General features: G+C 37.2%; 1 protein-coding gene across 3 annotated transcripts in view; it reads left to right on the top strand.

Moving 5' to 3' along the window:
- The window catches only part of TRPC6 (transient receptor potential cation channel, subfamily C, member 6), a 156,057-nt gene extending 140,335 nt beyond the window's left edge, over positions 1–15,722 (top strand). For 2 of the 3 annotated variants that reach the window (XM_006833759.1, XM_006833758.1), the window contains 4 exons: positions 2,870–2,944; positions 8,830–8,913; positions 14,886–14,961; positions 15,318–15,469. In XM_006833759.1, coding sequence (XP_006833822.1) covers positions 2,870–2,944; positions 8,830–8,913; positions 14,886–14,961; positions 15,318–15,469 — 387 coding nt within the window. Of the gene's footprint in view, positions 1–2,869; positions 2,945–8,829; positions 8,914–14,885; positions 14,962–15,317 lie in introns of all 3 variants that reach the window. The other variant, XM_006833757.1, reaches the window with a different exon arrangement.
- Positions 15,723–16,685: the final 963 nt, after the last annotated feature.

Genomic DNA, 16,685 nt, shown 5'->3' with positions numbered 1-16,685 from the left:
GGAACTGACTCCACAGCACATTACAACAACAACATTTAAAAGAAAGTAACAAAAAGTCATGATGTGATTGTGAACTTGACAGACACTAAACTCTTGGAGGTTCACATTCTCTGATGCAAACCAAATGACTACCTGGAATTAATTTTTTTCAAGCAACAATTTTTTTCTTTCTTCAGGGTTAAAATATATAAAAGTATGTTATGTGTAAATTAATCTATAATGCCATAAATGATAATGCAAACCTCAATGATACGATAGCTTGAGGGGCTGCCTTGCACTTGAAACATACTTTCTATGATGCATTAACTGTATGCATTTTGTTATGCACATTTTGTTCATTTAAATAAGGTGTGTAAGATACATGCATTTCTAGATGAAATTGTGTGCTACACTTAGCACTATTCATTTGATAACCTCAAGATTATCAGGAGAAATATGCAAATTTCCATGAAGAATGGAACCACATTATTAGTTATGCTTTTTTTCTTTTAAATTACAAATTGACATAATTAATCAGGGTGCATTTTAGTTCTAATTTGCTTACTGTGTAATGCATCATATGAATTATCAAGGAAATATCCTTTTGTTTTTAATGATCCATGAATGGAAATAATGCTAGTTGACAGTATTTGGGTGTAAGAAGTCAGTTAAAGTAATTGTGTTTTTAAAAATTCATGAAATTTAACTAAAATAATTTATTTTATTGTGCAGGTGTGTCTAGGGTGGTCCTAAAACATAACTATTCTAGGCCTTATTTTGTTCTTATGGCTACAAGTCCCTCACTTCACATTCAAGTTATACAGCTAGGTTAAGTATCAATATCTGATTATGACTCACAGGAACTTAACAGACCTTAAGAAACTTTCACATTGAAAGGTTCTAAGGTTTACAGAGTCTAAGGTCTCCTATTGCTCACATGCAATATAGGAGAAACCAGGTTTATCAATGGTTCAAGAAAGAAAACTCTAAAGATACTAATGGGCAACAATAATCACTTGGGACAATTCAGTGTCAAGACACAATAAAAGAGGTACAGTGTTTAGCTGAGGGGATGGAATGACTGCAATATGTCTAGAAATGTTTAGATTAAAATACTGTGTATAACTAACAACCTAAGGAACCCTGGTGGTACAATAGTTAAGCACTCACTATTAGCCAAAAGTTTAGTGGTTTGAACCTGTTCAGCATCTCTGTAGAGAAAGACCTGGCCATGTGGTCCCATAATGATTACAACCTACAAAACACTATAAGGTGCTTCTACTATGTCACTCGACGGCACTTAACAACAACAACAACAACTATGTCACATGGAGTTGCTGTGAGTCATAATAGGCTCAACAACACTATGCAAGGCCCTCTGCTGGGCAAAACACTACATCCTGGAAAAGAAGTGAGATACGAGATTCATCAAGGGAAGGAGAACCAGAATGTGGGTGAACATCATGGTATCCTATGAGGAGGAATTGAGGAAGCTGGCTGTTTTGTTTGAAGAAGGAAAATTAGAATTCCCCCCTTTGACTAGATAGTATATTTGTTTGAGGCTCCTTCAAAATAAGAGAAACAGTCGGCAAAAGTTACAAATAGCTCAATTCTAGTTCTACTTAAGAGCAAACTTATGACAACAAGGTTTGTCTAACAAAGTTGTAGGCTGCCTTAAAAAGTAGTGAACTCTGTATCACTGCAGGTAATTAGATAAATGCTGACTGACTGACATTACAGATTTTTAGAAGAGTTAGGAAAAATGATTGTAAAAGTTCCTATTATTCAATAAATGGGAAACATGTCTTAATTCCTGCTCTATTTGCCACTAAGCAATAACTTAGGACCTTCACACACACACACACACACACACACAAATAAAAACCTACTACCATCTAAGGGGGAGTCCTGGTGTGGCGCTGTGGGCTAATGCATCAGACTGCAAAATCATTTTAACTGCAAGGTCGGTGGTTCAACCTTACCAGCTGCTCCTTGTAAACCCTATACAGGGTTGCTATAGGTCAGAATCGACTCAACGGCACTTAACAGCAACAGCAACCATCTAAGGAGCCCTGGTAGCATAGTGAATTATAAGCTGTGCTGATAACTGCAAGATCAATAGTTTGAATCTACCTGTTGCTCCACAGGAGAAAGATGAGGCTTTCTGCTCAAGTAAAGATTTACAGCCTTGGCAACCCTACAAAAGTTCTCTATATAGGTTACAACTATGAGCCGAACTTGGTGGCACACCACTTCCACCACTACCATCTGGTTGATTCTGACAGAGACCCTATATAATATTTTTGAGACTATGAATCTTTATGGTATCAGGAAGTCTCATCTTCTCCCATTAAGTGATTAGCAGTTCAATGATTATCCTACAGTGCCACAAGGGTTCCTTTAGTGTTCTGAAGGAAGCAATAAGTCTTATAATCCTAGTTTCTTCAACTGTAATATGGAAATAATATTTATACTTATGTCATGAAACTCAAATTAAATAAATATGCACAAGTGCTTTGAGAATTCGAAAACTCTTTTTAAGTGTAATCATTACAATGATTATTTTATTTGGTAATTTTGGAAAAATATTTTATCTATAACATTATTCCAGGTGTGTAACTTATAAAACTCAATGAGTTGAGTAGTAAAGCATCCCTACGCTTTACTGAACATAACTAGGTATGTAGTTTACAGGTTCAATTAAAATTGCATCCTGAGAGAACTCTGTATCCAGAGGAAATGTCCAAGAATTTGTTAAAGAGAAGAACTCAGTAAGAATGTTTCTCATTAAAACTCACTTAGAAATATGAAACGAAGAAAGAGAGAAATTGGTTTTGTAATTTAAATAGACTATGCAGTTGTTCTAATTCAACTATCTCTTTTTTAAAAGAGAAATGAAGAGAAGAAATTTGGAATATTAGGAAGTCATGAAGACCTTCCAAAATTATCACTTGACAAAAGACAGGTAAGATTACACTTGGAAGCATGTGGTATTGCATGTCATCAGGTTTATCTTTTCAGGGAAAGGGACAAATGCTCAGAAATAATTTAAAGAAACATTAAAGATAATAGACACACTGAAGGATGTTGAGCAAGTAATCTGAGAAGATGGATTATATGAAGAAGCAAATGGCATCAGAATTGGAGGAAGTCTCATAGCAACCTTTGGTATGGAGTTGGCACAGCCTTGCTTGCTGGAAGTTAAGAGGACTTGAAATACTTACTGATGAAGATCAAATACCACAGCCTTCAGTATGGGTTGTGCCTCAATGTAAAGAAAACAAAAATTCTCACAACTTCACCAACAAATAACATCATGATAAAAAGAGTGAAGACTGAAGCTGTGAAAGACTCCATTTTGCTTCAACCCACAATTAACACTCACGGAAGCAGCAGTTAAGAAATCAAATGGCTTATTGCATTAGGCAAATCTGTTGCAAAAGACCTTTTTTTTTTTTAAAGTGTTAAAGAACAAAGATGTCACTTTGAAGACTAAGGTGCACCTGACCTAATAAACTGTGGTATTTTAATCACCTTATATGTATGTGGGAGTCCTGGTGTGGCACTGTGGATTAATGCACCAGACTGCAAAACTGTTTTAATTGCAAGGTCCAGCTGCTCCTCAAAAACCCTATACAGGGTCGCTATGGGTCGGAATTGACTCGACGGCACTTAACAATATGCATGTGAAAGTTGGACAATGAATAAGGAAGACTATAGACGAATCAGTGCATTTGAATTATGATGTTGGTGAATATTAAAAGTACCATGGACTGCTAGAAAAACAAATTTGTCTTAGAACAAGTACAGCCAGAATGCTCCTTAGAAACAAGGCTGGTGAGACTTCATCTCTTGGAAATGTTGTCAAGAGGGATCAATCCCTGAAGAATGACATAATACTTGGTAAAGTGGAGGATCAGTAAAGAAAGAAGATCCCCTACAAGATGGATTGACAAAATGGCAGAAACAATGGGATCAAAATGAACAATTGTGAGAATGGTGCAGGACCAGGAAGTGTTTTGTTCTGCTCTGAGTAAGGTCAGAACCAACTCAAGGGCATTTAACAACAACAACATTTCATAAACAATTTTTATCAACATGTAATGCAAGTCTCTGTGTGCTCAATTTAGAATGTTGTCACATTAATACTATTACCTCATGTGTAGAATGTGGATAATAAGAGCTGTACTAGCCAAGGGTTGTTGTAAATCTTAAATTAGCTTAGCTTTTATAATATCACCTGGCACACAGGAGATAAATAATACACATTTACTATTTCTATTGCTATTACTAAAGAGCAAAGAGTGACTATAACCACACACAATTTAGTTGTGATATTAATTCACTGAAGATACATAAATAATGGTGGTTGTGGTGGTGGTGTGCCACCAAGTCGGTTCTGACTCATAGCAACCCTGTATAGGGTTTGCGAAGCTGTAAGTCTTTATGGGAGCAGAAAGCCTCATCTTTCTCCCATGGAGCAACGGTAGATTTGAACTACTGAACTTACCGTTAGCAGTCCAGTTTGTAATTCACTACGCTACCAGGCAGCCCTACTGAAAGAATGCAAATTGAAAATGAAAAAATAGATGTATCTGGAGAAAAAGAAGAAAAGAAAGAAATGAGTTAGTGAGTGAAAGAAACAATAACAGTAATGGAAAATAAAGAATCCCTGTGTAATTCAAATGGCTAAGAACTGGTCTATTAACCTAAAGATTGACAGTTCAAATCCATCAGGCTGTACGCAGGCAGAAGGTGATCTACATCCTGACATTAGGGACTTTTAGATCTTCCTGCATTAGGCAGGCAGTTGGGCCTTATGATTGTAAAGGTTTCTTTATTTTTTTTATTATGAATTGAGTGCAGATTTACAGACAATCGTAAGTTTTACATTAAAAAAATCATACACTTTGCTTCATTTCAGTGGGTGCAAGTCCCATCCCTTCTCCGCTTTTTAAATGTTCCTTATAATTCTAAGACTATCATTTAATAAAAGGGAACCGTGTCCTAATAACTACTCTCTTAGCCACTTATTACTATGAGTCTTGAAATAAGTAATAAGCACTCAAGGCTCTTGTTTCCTCAACTGTAATATTGGAATAATATTTAAACCTACATTGTTGTTGTTGTTGTCAAGTGCTGTCAAGTCAGTTCTGACTCATAGTGTTCCTATGAGTTTCCTAGGAGCTGCTGGTGACTTGGAATCACCAACCTTGAGGTTCAAACTGATCTTGCAGTCCAGTGCTTATCCTGCCATACCACACCAAGGCTCCATACCGACATCATGAAGATCAAATTAAGTAAATATGTAAAAAGACTGACTGTGGTGCTGATTTGGGTGGACATCAAGGGTGCACTCAGTTCAACAACATCTTCAACTACACACATACCCAATTCCTATATACTGCATGTGGGAACATTTCCTTTTATTAGTTTCCTTCTTTCATGAAAACTTTCTCTGTTTGCATAGAAATGAGATTTCATTTCTGTGCTCTTATATCTTACTTTAAACAAACCATTCTCACCCTGGTTCGACTACTAACTGGCCTCAGGACATACTTTGTTTATCTAAGTATTGAAGAAGTTGAAAGAGAGTAAGGATTCTCCATGTTTCATTTCTTATATTCCACTAATTACCAGTCAATTATATTGCCTCACTCTATAAGAAGAACCAAAAACCAACCTCCTTGTACATGATATTTATACAACTACAGGTCTCCTATTGCTATTTTTTTCCCCTCTGGGTTTAAACAATTGCAGAAATATCACATTTTTTTCTATGATTTTTAAGCAAGTATAAAATTAGTAAATTTTGAACTATTGTAATTCCGTTGGTATGTATTGATTTTTATTGCTACTCACTGCCGTCAATTCGATTCTAATTCAAAGAATTAGATGGTTTTTGAGACTATAAATCTTTACAAGGACAGACAACCTCACCCTTCTCCCCAGAAGCAGCTGGTAGATTTGAACCATCGACTTTTCAGTTATCAGCCTAACACCTAATCCACAGAGCCACCAGGACTCCTTTTTTTGCTATAGCAATCCCCAAATGCAAAATATATTTTCAGTTATGTTAATATTATGTGTATTAATGTAGGAGAAGAATTAAGATAAATAGGAGTTTAGCTATGAGTCCATAGAAAGAAATATCAAACTATCATGAACCTGAAATTACTCAGCAGAAAAGAACAGCAATGAATGCATATTTGTATTCTCTTTCCCTCCTGGAACCATTCTGATATTGTCCTGCAGTTTTGAAACATCAGTCTTGACCTTTCTCTCCATTTAATTCTCTACACTCTCACAAGTATATTCTTACAAAAATACATAAAAGATGAAACCACTTGCTTGTTTACAATCCTTTCATGAATTCTATTATCCTTCAATCTTCTATTATCTAGCCCCTAAAATATCAGCTCATTTTGCGCTACTTTTCCTTCTTATTCCAGGCTATGATCACATTGAATCTTCAAATACCCTGTCCTCTCTACTGTTCCATTGTTCTTAAATTTTCTCTCCCCATCCCTACTATCTAACTACATCTTACTCATCTTTCACACCTCTTATCAAATGTAGCTTCCTCAGAAATGCCATAGATAAGCACTCAAGGTCAGTTTGAGCTGCAAGACCAGTGTTTCAAGCTCACCAGCCACTCCTCGGAAATACCATACATGGTAGCTGAGTTGAAACTGACTCGATGGCACTTAACAACAACAACAACATACTCCTTATTTCCTTTGTATTTCTTGTCTCATGTTCACTAAAATAATCATTCCTGCCATTGTTCCTTCATTGCAAAGTTTCAAATGGTGTATTGGTCTAATAGCCTACAGATGCATTCACGTGAAGCCTATCTGTGGCCTTCTTTGTTTGCTGCCTCAGCACCTATTAATTCCCCCCAGTTGCCTTTTCACCCAGCTTCTGACACGGCCAGTCCTCTCTTGTCACAAGACCTCTCAACAGTTATAGTCTAACTGGTTCTCTCACTCATCTCCCATAGTTTCCTGTGATAAAAACCTGTTACTATTTGATAATCCAGTCTCTTATTGGCTATGGTTACTCATTATCCTTTCTGGCCATGCTCCATATGGATGCTCATGATTAAAACTTCTCATTTTGGAAAAATAAAGAACAGAATTTCCAGTTCTTAAGGAATTCAAACTTTTTGGAACCACTGAGTCTGGATTAACCCTCAAAAATATTGCTCTGATGAGATGATATACGATAGAATGAATGTAAACTAATGTTCTCCCATGTAAACTATCACCTAATTCACAATAAAACATTAAAAAAAAAAAAAAAGGATTGCTCTGAGATAATCTTTAAACCTTAAACCAAAAATATCCTCTGAGAGAGCAAGCAGCTAAGGACTCTAGATTCATTGAAAGAGAAAGACTGAGTGTTGGCGGTCAGGAGGCAGGCTTGCAGAATGTGCCCTTTGGTTTTTTTAATGATTATATATCCCTGAGTGTTTCTGTGCGCATCCCCCAAAAAAACAAAAACAAAAACAAAAAACAGAGGGAATAGAAGCAAATAGGATGCACGGAGGAGATTGTAATCATTGCAATGAAATGATGGTGTAAAACTGATGTTCTCCCATGTAAACTATCACTCAGTTCACAATAAAAAAACTTAAAAAAAAAACAAAAATTATCCTCTGAGGTGTTTTGTAACCTAAACAATTAAAGTCAAACTCATTGCAACTCAATGATTCTGACTTATAGTCACCCTATATAGTGTTTCCAAGGCTATACATCTTTACAGGAAGAAAAAGCTTCCTCTTTCTCCCACAGAGCAGCTAGTGGTTTCAAACTGCTAACCTTGTGGTTAGCAGCCTAACATGTAACCCACTACAACACCAGAGCTGTTGCTGTTGTTAAGTGTCATAGAGTTGGTTCCAACTTATAGCAACACTAAGGTTTCCAACTAGAGGCTGGTGGGTTAGAACTGCCAACCTTGTGGTTAGCAGTCCAGTGCTTGTCCTATAGCACTACACAAGCCTAGGTTTGCTCAATTCAAGTTTGTCTTGAATGCTGTGCATTTTAGGTGTTGATGTTTTAAGTAATCATACTGGCCTGCTAAACTCTTTATCTGTACTTTTGAGATTACTACCTACTCCACTCATTACCTCTCCCTGTCTTTTTACTTTCTACCTATGGGAAGGAAAAGTATAACTTTCATGCTAGCATGATTGAAAACCACATATTCCAAGATACTCCTTAAATACTCTTTACTAGTCATTAAGGAGTCCTGATGTAGCGCTGCAAGGTCAGTTGGAACTGCACGGTCAGCAAGGTCGGTAGTTCAAGCTCTCCAGCCGCTCCTCAGAAAGCCTGCACAGAGATGCTATGAGGCGGAACCGACTTGATGGCACTTAACAACAACAGTTGTCATTAAAAGATTAAACACACTTGATTTGACAGAATGCTAATTCAGTTAAGTTAAAGTGGCATTGTGCTCATCCATATGCTCATATAAAAGCCTTCGTAAAGATTTTGAGAAAATTCTTTATTTTAGGTTCATGTTCCACAAACTTTTTGGATCCCCCTCATATAAATGAGACTATTTCATTTACCTAGATACGGTATTTATTAGTTCTCTACACAACACTAATGGAGTCCTGGTGTGGTGCTGTAGGATAAGCACTAGATTGCAAGGTCATTTGACTGCAAAGTCAGCAGTTCAAAACCACCAGCCACTCCTTGGAAACCCCAATACAGGTTCACTATGAGTCCGAACTGACTAGATGGTATTTAACAACAAACAACAACAACACTAATAAATGACCTTGTAACATTATTTCAAATGAATATCAAATAACAATTTCTAATTCTTCTTAAATTACAGCTAGGACACAGTAAGGAATCTAGTATACGGAGCTCAGAAGATTTTCATTTAAATAATTTCAATAATCCTCCACGACAATATCAGGTAAGTATTACATTTTAAACAAATAAGGCTAGTTATTTGTAATTTTTATATTATATTTATATTTGATTCTCTAAATAAAAATGAATTGGTAGGATTTCTCTGGATCTCAAAATAATGCTTTAATGTACTAAATTTTTATTGAGTAAATATCATGTTTTGGGTGCTTTATAGGGGCAAATGATAAATGCTGTTGCTGTGAAGTTCTGTCAAGTTGGTTCTGACCCATAGTGACCCTGTATAGGGTGTCCAAGGAGCGACTGATGAGTTTGGACCACTGACCTTGCAATTCAAATGACTTTGCAATCTGACACATTAGCCCACAGTGCCACACCAGGACTCAAATGATACATAAGTATTCAAAATAGACGAAATTTTGGCATCATGGGACCAATGTGGAATCTATATGCTCATTGTAAAAAGTCTAATCACACAAAAACATCAGAAAGAAGAGAGTGAAATTCACCTTTAATCTTACCATTGAGAAATAATGACAGTTTACTTTTGGTGCATTATATGTATTTATATATATATGGACATATTTATACTTATATACATATATTTTGGAATCCTGGTGTGGCATTGTAAGATCAGCCCTGGACTTCTAACTGTGAGGTTGGTGGTTCAAACCCACCAGCCGCTCCTTGGAAACTCTATACAGGGTCGCTATGAGTTATAACTAATTCGATGGCACTTAACAACAGCAACAACAAAATACATTTAATACATAGAGTTCTTGAGTGATGCAAATGTAAAAACACTTGTTTACTAACTAAAAGGACGTAGAAAGAAAGGCCTGGTGATATATTTCCAATTCGCTGCAATTCTAAACCCTACAAAGCACATTTCTACTCCGAAACACATAAGATTACCATTGAGTTGGAATCAACTGGTTTCATTTTTAAAAAAAATTTAATGCATATAGCTAATATTGTAAAAGTATGTGTAATCTTACAAAAATGAGTTAATAGAACTTACATAATGGAGTCCTGATGTGGCACTGTAGGATATGCAGCCCTGTTGTTGTTGTTGTTAAGTGCCATTGAGTTGGTTCTGACTTATAACAACCCTGTGTAGCCTGTCTTTTCTCCTGAGGTGTGGCTGGTGGTTCTCAGTTCACTACTTATCCTACTGAACCACTGCACCAGCTTAAAGGGAAAGTTTATTCTCTCTGTTGGATCACAGTTAAGGAAGAAGGTCCTTTTCTCCTTTCAACATCTCTGGGACAGTGTTCCTTGAAGACAGCTCTCCATGTGTCTTGGCATCAAGCTTCCCTATCTAGGAGGTTCTCAGTGCAGGAACCCTGAGTCTAAAGCAGGTTTCCACACCTAGCTCTTCTTTCTTGTGGTATTGAGGTCCTTCCTTCTGTGTTCTCTTTCCTTTTATCTCTTGAAAGACAAAAAGGTGATAAAGAGCACATTTCAAGGAAACTTCCTTTACATTGGATCAGGGATATAACTTGAGTAAGGGTACTACATCCCACCCCAATCCCCTTACAATTGATTGGAAGATTATATTATTATGTAACCACCAAATTACATCCCTACATACTGTGAACCCACTAAGAATCACAGCTCATCCAGGTTGATGCATATTTTTAGGATACAGTGCAATCCATGACAGCATGTATGTTGTTGTTTCTCTGTGCTATGGAGTCGGTTCCAACTCATAGCGACCCTGTACAGGGTCTCTGAGGCTGTAAATCTTTACGGGAGCAGAAGCCTCATCTTTCTCTCACAGAATGGCTGGTAGTTGCGAACTGCTGACCTTGAGGTTCGCAGCCCGATTTGTAACCACTACACTACCATGTATAGCCTATACGTGACAGCATGAATAGTCTTCTTGAATTTAGCAACTCTAAATAGCATTCCTGGTAGCGTAGTGGTTACGAATTGGGCTGTGAACCTCAAGGTCAGCAGTTCGAAACTATCAGCCATTCCACGGAAAAAAGATGAGGCTTTCTGCTCTCATAAAGATTTACAGCCTCGGAAACCCTGTACAGGGTCACTGTGAGTCAGAACCGACTCCATGGCATGTAACCACCACTACCACCAAATAGCATTCCAGTACTACATGATACAGAAACAAATAGGACAATAATGAATAAAATGTGTCACTAAATATACTGCAAAAAGGATCTTTTTCTTCAATATGAGAACTGAAACAAGAAGTCCGAGTGTTGCCTTGTTTGACTTCAGTTGTGAACATGCACATAGGGCCATGGAAATTTTTGGCTAACCTGTGTATTTCTGGGGAAGCATAATTAAAAACAGACTCTCTTGTCAACTCATATAAACTCCTCATAAAAGTAAAAGAGAAAACACTTTTATTGTTGAAAGTGCATTAAATCAGAATGTGATGTGCATCACGGGTAATCCAATAAAAAGACTGCAAAAACAGAAAGGAATTTTATCCTTTTGTACAATTCAACAGATGTCACCCACTTCATACATGTTATCAAGATAAACAGTTACTGTTGTTAGCTGTCTTGTGCTTGACCCAACTCATGCTATTCCTTGCACATAGAACAAAGCCCTGTCAAGCTATGCACATGAGATTTTGTAGATTAGACCATGGCTAAATTTCAGAAGTAGATTATCAGTCTTTTCTTTCTAGTCTGCCTTTGTCTGGAACCTCCACTGAAACTTGTTCGGTGACATAGCAACACCTAAGACTTCCCTCACAGGTGGAATGTGGCTGCTCATGAATCACACTACCCAGGAACTGAACCTGAGTCTCAACCAGGGGGTCACCACTGTCCACATAAACAAGTACTAGTCCTCCTCATAGGACTTGACAGAACCATTTGTCATACATTGTTGTTAAGTGCTATCAAGTCAATCCCAATTCATAAGGACCCTGTATAGGATTTTCAAGGAGTTGTTGTTGTTGTTAGTGCCATTGAGTCGGTTCCGACCCTGAACAGGGTTTCTGAGGCTGTAAATCTTTACAGGAGCAGAAAGCCTCATCTTTCTCTAGCGGAGCAGCTGGTAGTTTCGAACTGCTGACCTTGTGGTTCGCAGCCTGATTCGTAACCACTACGCTACCAGAGCTGCTGACTTTAAACCAGCAGCTGTAGTTAGAAGTCTAGTGCTTATCCTACAGCACCACATCAGGACTCCTTATCACACATTGTTGTTGTTAAGTTGCCATCTTGTCTAGTTGGTTACAACTCGTTGTTGTTATTGTTGTTAAGTGCTGTCCAGTGGGGTACCGACACATAGCAACACTGTATAGGTTTTCCTGGTGAACTTGAAGTGCAGGCTTCCTGGTTCAAGCGGACTTTGCAGTCCAGCACATTAATCAACAGCGCCACATCAGGACAACATGTTGTTGTTGTTAAGTGTTGTCGAGTTGATTCCAACCCATAGCAACCCTGTATAGGGATTTTAAGGAGCAGCTGTTGAGCTTGAACCACTAACCTTGCAGTTCAAATGACTTAGCAGTCTGATGTATTAGCCCACAGCGCCACACCAGGATTTCCAGGACTCCATAGTGACCCAGTATAAGGCTTCTGAGGCTGCAAATATATGGAGTATTTTGTGGGCTAGAACTGCTGACCTTGGGTTTCACTATCTAGTACTTATCATTGTTGGTATTGTTGTTGCTAAGTGCTGTGGAGTCATTTCCATTCATAGTGACCCTGTGTAGGATTTCTGAGGAGTGGCTGGTGAGCTTGAACTGCCAACCTTGAGGTTCAAACCAACTTTGCAGTCCAGTGCATTAACCTACAGTGCTACAAATTTACCTGTTAATTGGAATAGTCACATGGGCTTTCTAATTGCCTTTATCCAAAGGGGGAAAAATTCTTCATATCTTTATGACCTGGGAACCAGTAAGCTGGCATGTATGGGTGTGTTTTCCTTGATTAATTACATTTCAGGATGATGACTTCCAGATCTTTTGAGGAAGCATTCCTGAGTTGTAAAATTGGCAAGAATCTTATTCAGCCTTTAAAAAGATTTACATACATTTCAAAGAAGAAGATAAAGGTTTTCTAAATTTAAATCTTAACTAAAAAGAGGGACTCCTGGTGTGGTGCTGTAAGGTCAGCACTGGACTATGAACCACAAGGTAGTAATTCAAACTCACTAGCTGCTCCTTCGGAAACCCTATACAGGGTGGCTATGAGTCCAAATCAACTGAATGGCACTTAACAACAATAACAACAACAACTAAAGAGAGAGATGAGGCCACTTCCCTTTTGTTCAACAAGGAAAATTACGCCTCTTTCTTTTCCTTTTGCTGCTTCTAATTTGTATTTGTCAGTCTGCAAATGACTGAGAAAGCAGTGTGAGTATTGCTTTTGGAGTTACAGGTAAATTTTACTGAGTAGATAAATTTGCAGATGCAGAATCCTTAAAAAATGAAGATCACCCACACATAGCAAAAGTCACACACACGTGGAGAAATTTTATTTCTTTGAAACTTGCCATTTGAAAATTACTAGCAAGTTTAAAAGCAAAATTGGGTATATATCTCTGTGAGGGGGAAAACCATTTGAGTAATTGTTATTATATGTCTTTTGACTAATTTTTATTGCATGTCTTTAGCCTGCCTAAATTAAAACCCATAATCTTTTCGTTCTTTTTTTCCACAAACTTTTGAAGCCTCTAAGAGCCCTGGTGGTATAGTGGGTTACCTGTTCAGCTGCTAACCACAAAGTCAGCAGTTTAAATCAACCAGACACTCTGTAGGAGAAACATGAAACTGTCTTCTCCTGTAAAGATTTACAGCCTCAGAAACCCGATACGGTGTCACTGTTATTCGGAACTGACTCAACAACACACAACAACCAGTACCACCATATTGTTCTTCTAGTTTTCAAATGAAATATATACAATATACTTAAATAGGAGTCCTGGTGTGGCACTGTGGCTTAATGCAGTGGACTGCAAGGTCAAGTTGAACCACAAGGTCAGCAGTTCTCACCAGAAGCTCCTTGGATACCCTATACAAAGTCTCTATGAGTTGGAACCAACTTGATGACACACAACAACAACAATAATACTTAAATATTAGATGTTTGCTCTAACCTGGTTATTTTTCTCAAGAACTAATAGTGAACTGAGTCCTGGTATGGCACTCATTAGGACAAACACTGTACTGCTAACCACAGGTTGGTGGTTCTAACCCACTGGTCGCTCCTTGGAAATCCTATACAGGGTTGCTGTAAGTTGGAAATGGTTCACCAGCACTTAACTACAACAATAATGAACTAACATCATTGACCAAGGTGATGTGAAAATCACATTATAAAAAAATCAAAGCTTGTAGACCTTATGATTTATAGCTAAATCATCTTAATCTTTGATAGTCATCACTTTCAATGTACTTACCAAAGGGAGGATGACTCAAATTTATTCCAAGGGAGAAATTTATCATGTGTTAAAATTATTTATAGATCAATAGTTTAAATGATTTTCCTGGGCAAGGGCAAAACAAAAATTAGTAATAAGGCTGTTTATAAGAAATAAAAACTTTATGAAGAATTGAGATTTAAGCAAGTTTTCCTTATCAGTCAGTGTTAGCAATAGTTATTAGCATGACTTAGCAACACTCACCTAATAAGCTCTGGTAGCTTAGTGGTTAAGAATCCGGCTGCTAACGTCAAGGTCGGCAGTTCGAAGCTACCAGTCGTTACATGGGAGAAAGATGAGGCTTTCTGCTCCTGTAAAGATTTACAGTCTCAGAAATCCTGTGCAGGGTCACTATGAGTTGGAACTGACTCCACGGTACTTGACAACAACAACCAATCAAAGCATAGGTCAAGGTACTTACTCATCTAAGCTTTAAAAACTGTAAAATCAAAACCCTTCAGTATTTCCAGTATGGGTACTCTGTCTTGGGGAGTAGTTTCTTAATCAATGAACCCTGTTAACTCAAATTGACTTCTGGATCAATTTTTTTTTTTTTTCTTTTTTCAATACTTGAATGTAAAACATCTCTGAGATAGATTTCTCCTTTTTGTCTAGAAAATAATGAAGAGGCTCATTAAAAGATATGTACTGAAAGCCCAGATAGATAAAGAGAGTGATGAAGTGAATGAAGGTGAGTTGAACAGAGGGCATTTTAAATACTGTTTCTCAACAATTGGAGGCAAAAACCACTTTCCATCTAAATAGCTATTGTTTTTGTTGAGGGGGAGCTCATAGAAATGAGGATGTAGTTAAGAAGACAAGCAACTGCTAGCCCAATCCTGCAACATTCATTCATTTCACTTACTTTGGGCGGACTTTTGTTATAATCTTGTTATAATTACATTATAACATATAATTTAAATTATATGTAATTTTGAAAATTTCAAAATAACAGATGTATGTGCAACAAGGACTGTTTTCAACCTATCCTAGAATTTCTGCATTATGTATTTACAATTGGCTTCTTATCACTCTTGTTTTTCAAAGGAGAACTAAAGGAAATTAAACAGGACATCTCAAGTCTTCGCTATGAACTCCTTGAAGAAAAATCTCAGAACACAGAAGACTTAGCAGAACTTATTAGAAAACTTGGGGAGAAGTTATCAGTGGAACCAAATCAAGAAGAAAGCAATAGATAATGAAAAGACTTCTTTAGAAATTCATATTTATTTGTCCACCTGAAGCCATATTATTTTCTGATTTATTTTTTTAAGTGCCAATCTGCCCTCCTTTTACGTAAGATAACTTGGGTTATTCTATTATATGGAGTCCTAGTATTTACTATTTTTGTGATTAAATTCAATTGCTCAGTTGAAAGTTTGCAGACTATGGTGAGAATTATGACCACTTGTTTGGTGCTTGCGTTCCAAACTGATTTCCTGGGTGTAACTATTGTGATGATGTGACTTTGCTGTGTAGCCTAAGGCTGGGAATCTTCTCTGCTGGTAGGGAGCACATTCATTGCTACCTGTGCCAGGTACTTCTCCTGAGGGTGATTTCAAGCACCTTCTTGCCTGTTTCAAGGTCTCCTGCAGATGACTTACAGATCTGAAATATGGGGGGAAATAGCCTATGGCTATTCAGAGAATTTTTTTTTTTTTTTTTTTTGATCATCACCTTTCTTTCTTATCTTCCAAATAACATTATTTTTGTGTACAACAGTGAGCTTAAATTCTTCCGAAATTTCAGATTCAAGTCTTTTTGGGAGCATTACACTGAACAGTGAAAAAGTGTCTCCTCCACTTAACCATGGAAAACTATCAAGTAACATATGTGTGTATGTGTGTATAATGCGCACACATGCACTGCACATGTGCATGAAATGTTTCTTTGAAATGTTTACAACTAATATGGATACTTGAAAGTTCTTTGTTAAATTTTTTTATTGTTAACTAAAACTTACTGGACAAATAAGAGCCCTTTATTGGATGCATATTAAAGCCACAAGAAATGTGGCTATTCGGTCCAGTCATTGCATAATCTCATGCCGTTTGAGCATCGGCAGATGTCTTGTGGCTATTGAAAAGTAGAAGTATGGTAACTTGCAATAATTATCTCTCTCACAGTATGTTCTAACTGTCTCCCAGAATATATAAAATAGGAGTTTGTGCTCATGAGCATGCACCAAGAGGGTGTTATTACTTTCTAATGATGTGAGGAAATATCTGACACATATTAACAGAGAGAAATGAAGGTTCATTTATTCAATTGCCCGAAGACTATCCGCTGAACTTTATCTGGAAATGTTGCTTTAAATTCAATAAAGGAAGGCTTTAAATGCAAATTTCAGCTTCATTTAAAAGATCAAATGGTCACAGAAAATTTATCTAGCCCCAAACTTGACTTAGTTTAAGT

The sequence above is a fragment of the Chrysochloris asiatica genome, unplaced genomic scaffold (assembly GCF_000296735.1).
Source record: "Chrysochloris asiatica unplaced genomic scaffold, ChrAsi1.0 scaffold00008, whole genome shotgun sequence".
Lineage (NCBI taxonomy): Eukaryota > Metazoa > Chordata > Mammalia > Afrosoricida > Chrysochloridae > Chrysochloris > Chrysochloris asiatica.
Note: the sequence above shows the minus strand (reverse complement) of the source record. Positions and strands in the feature narration are given on the sequence as shown.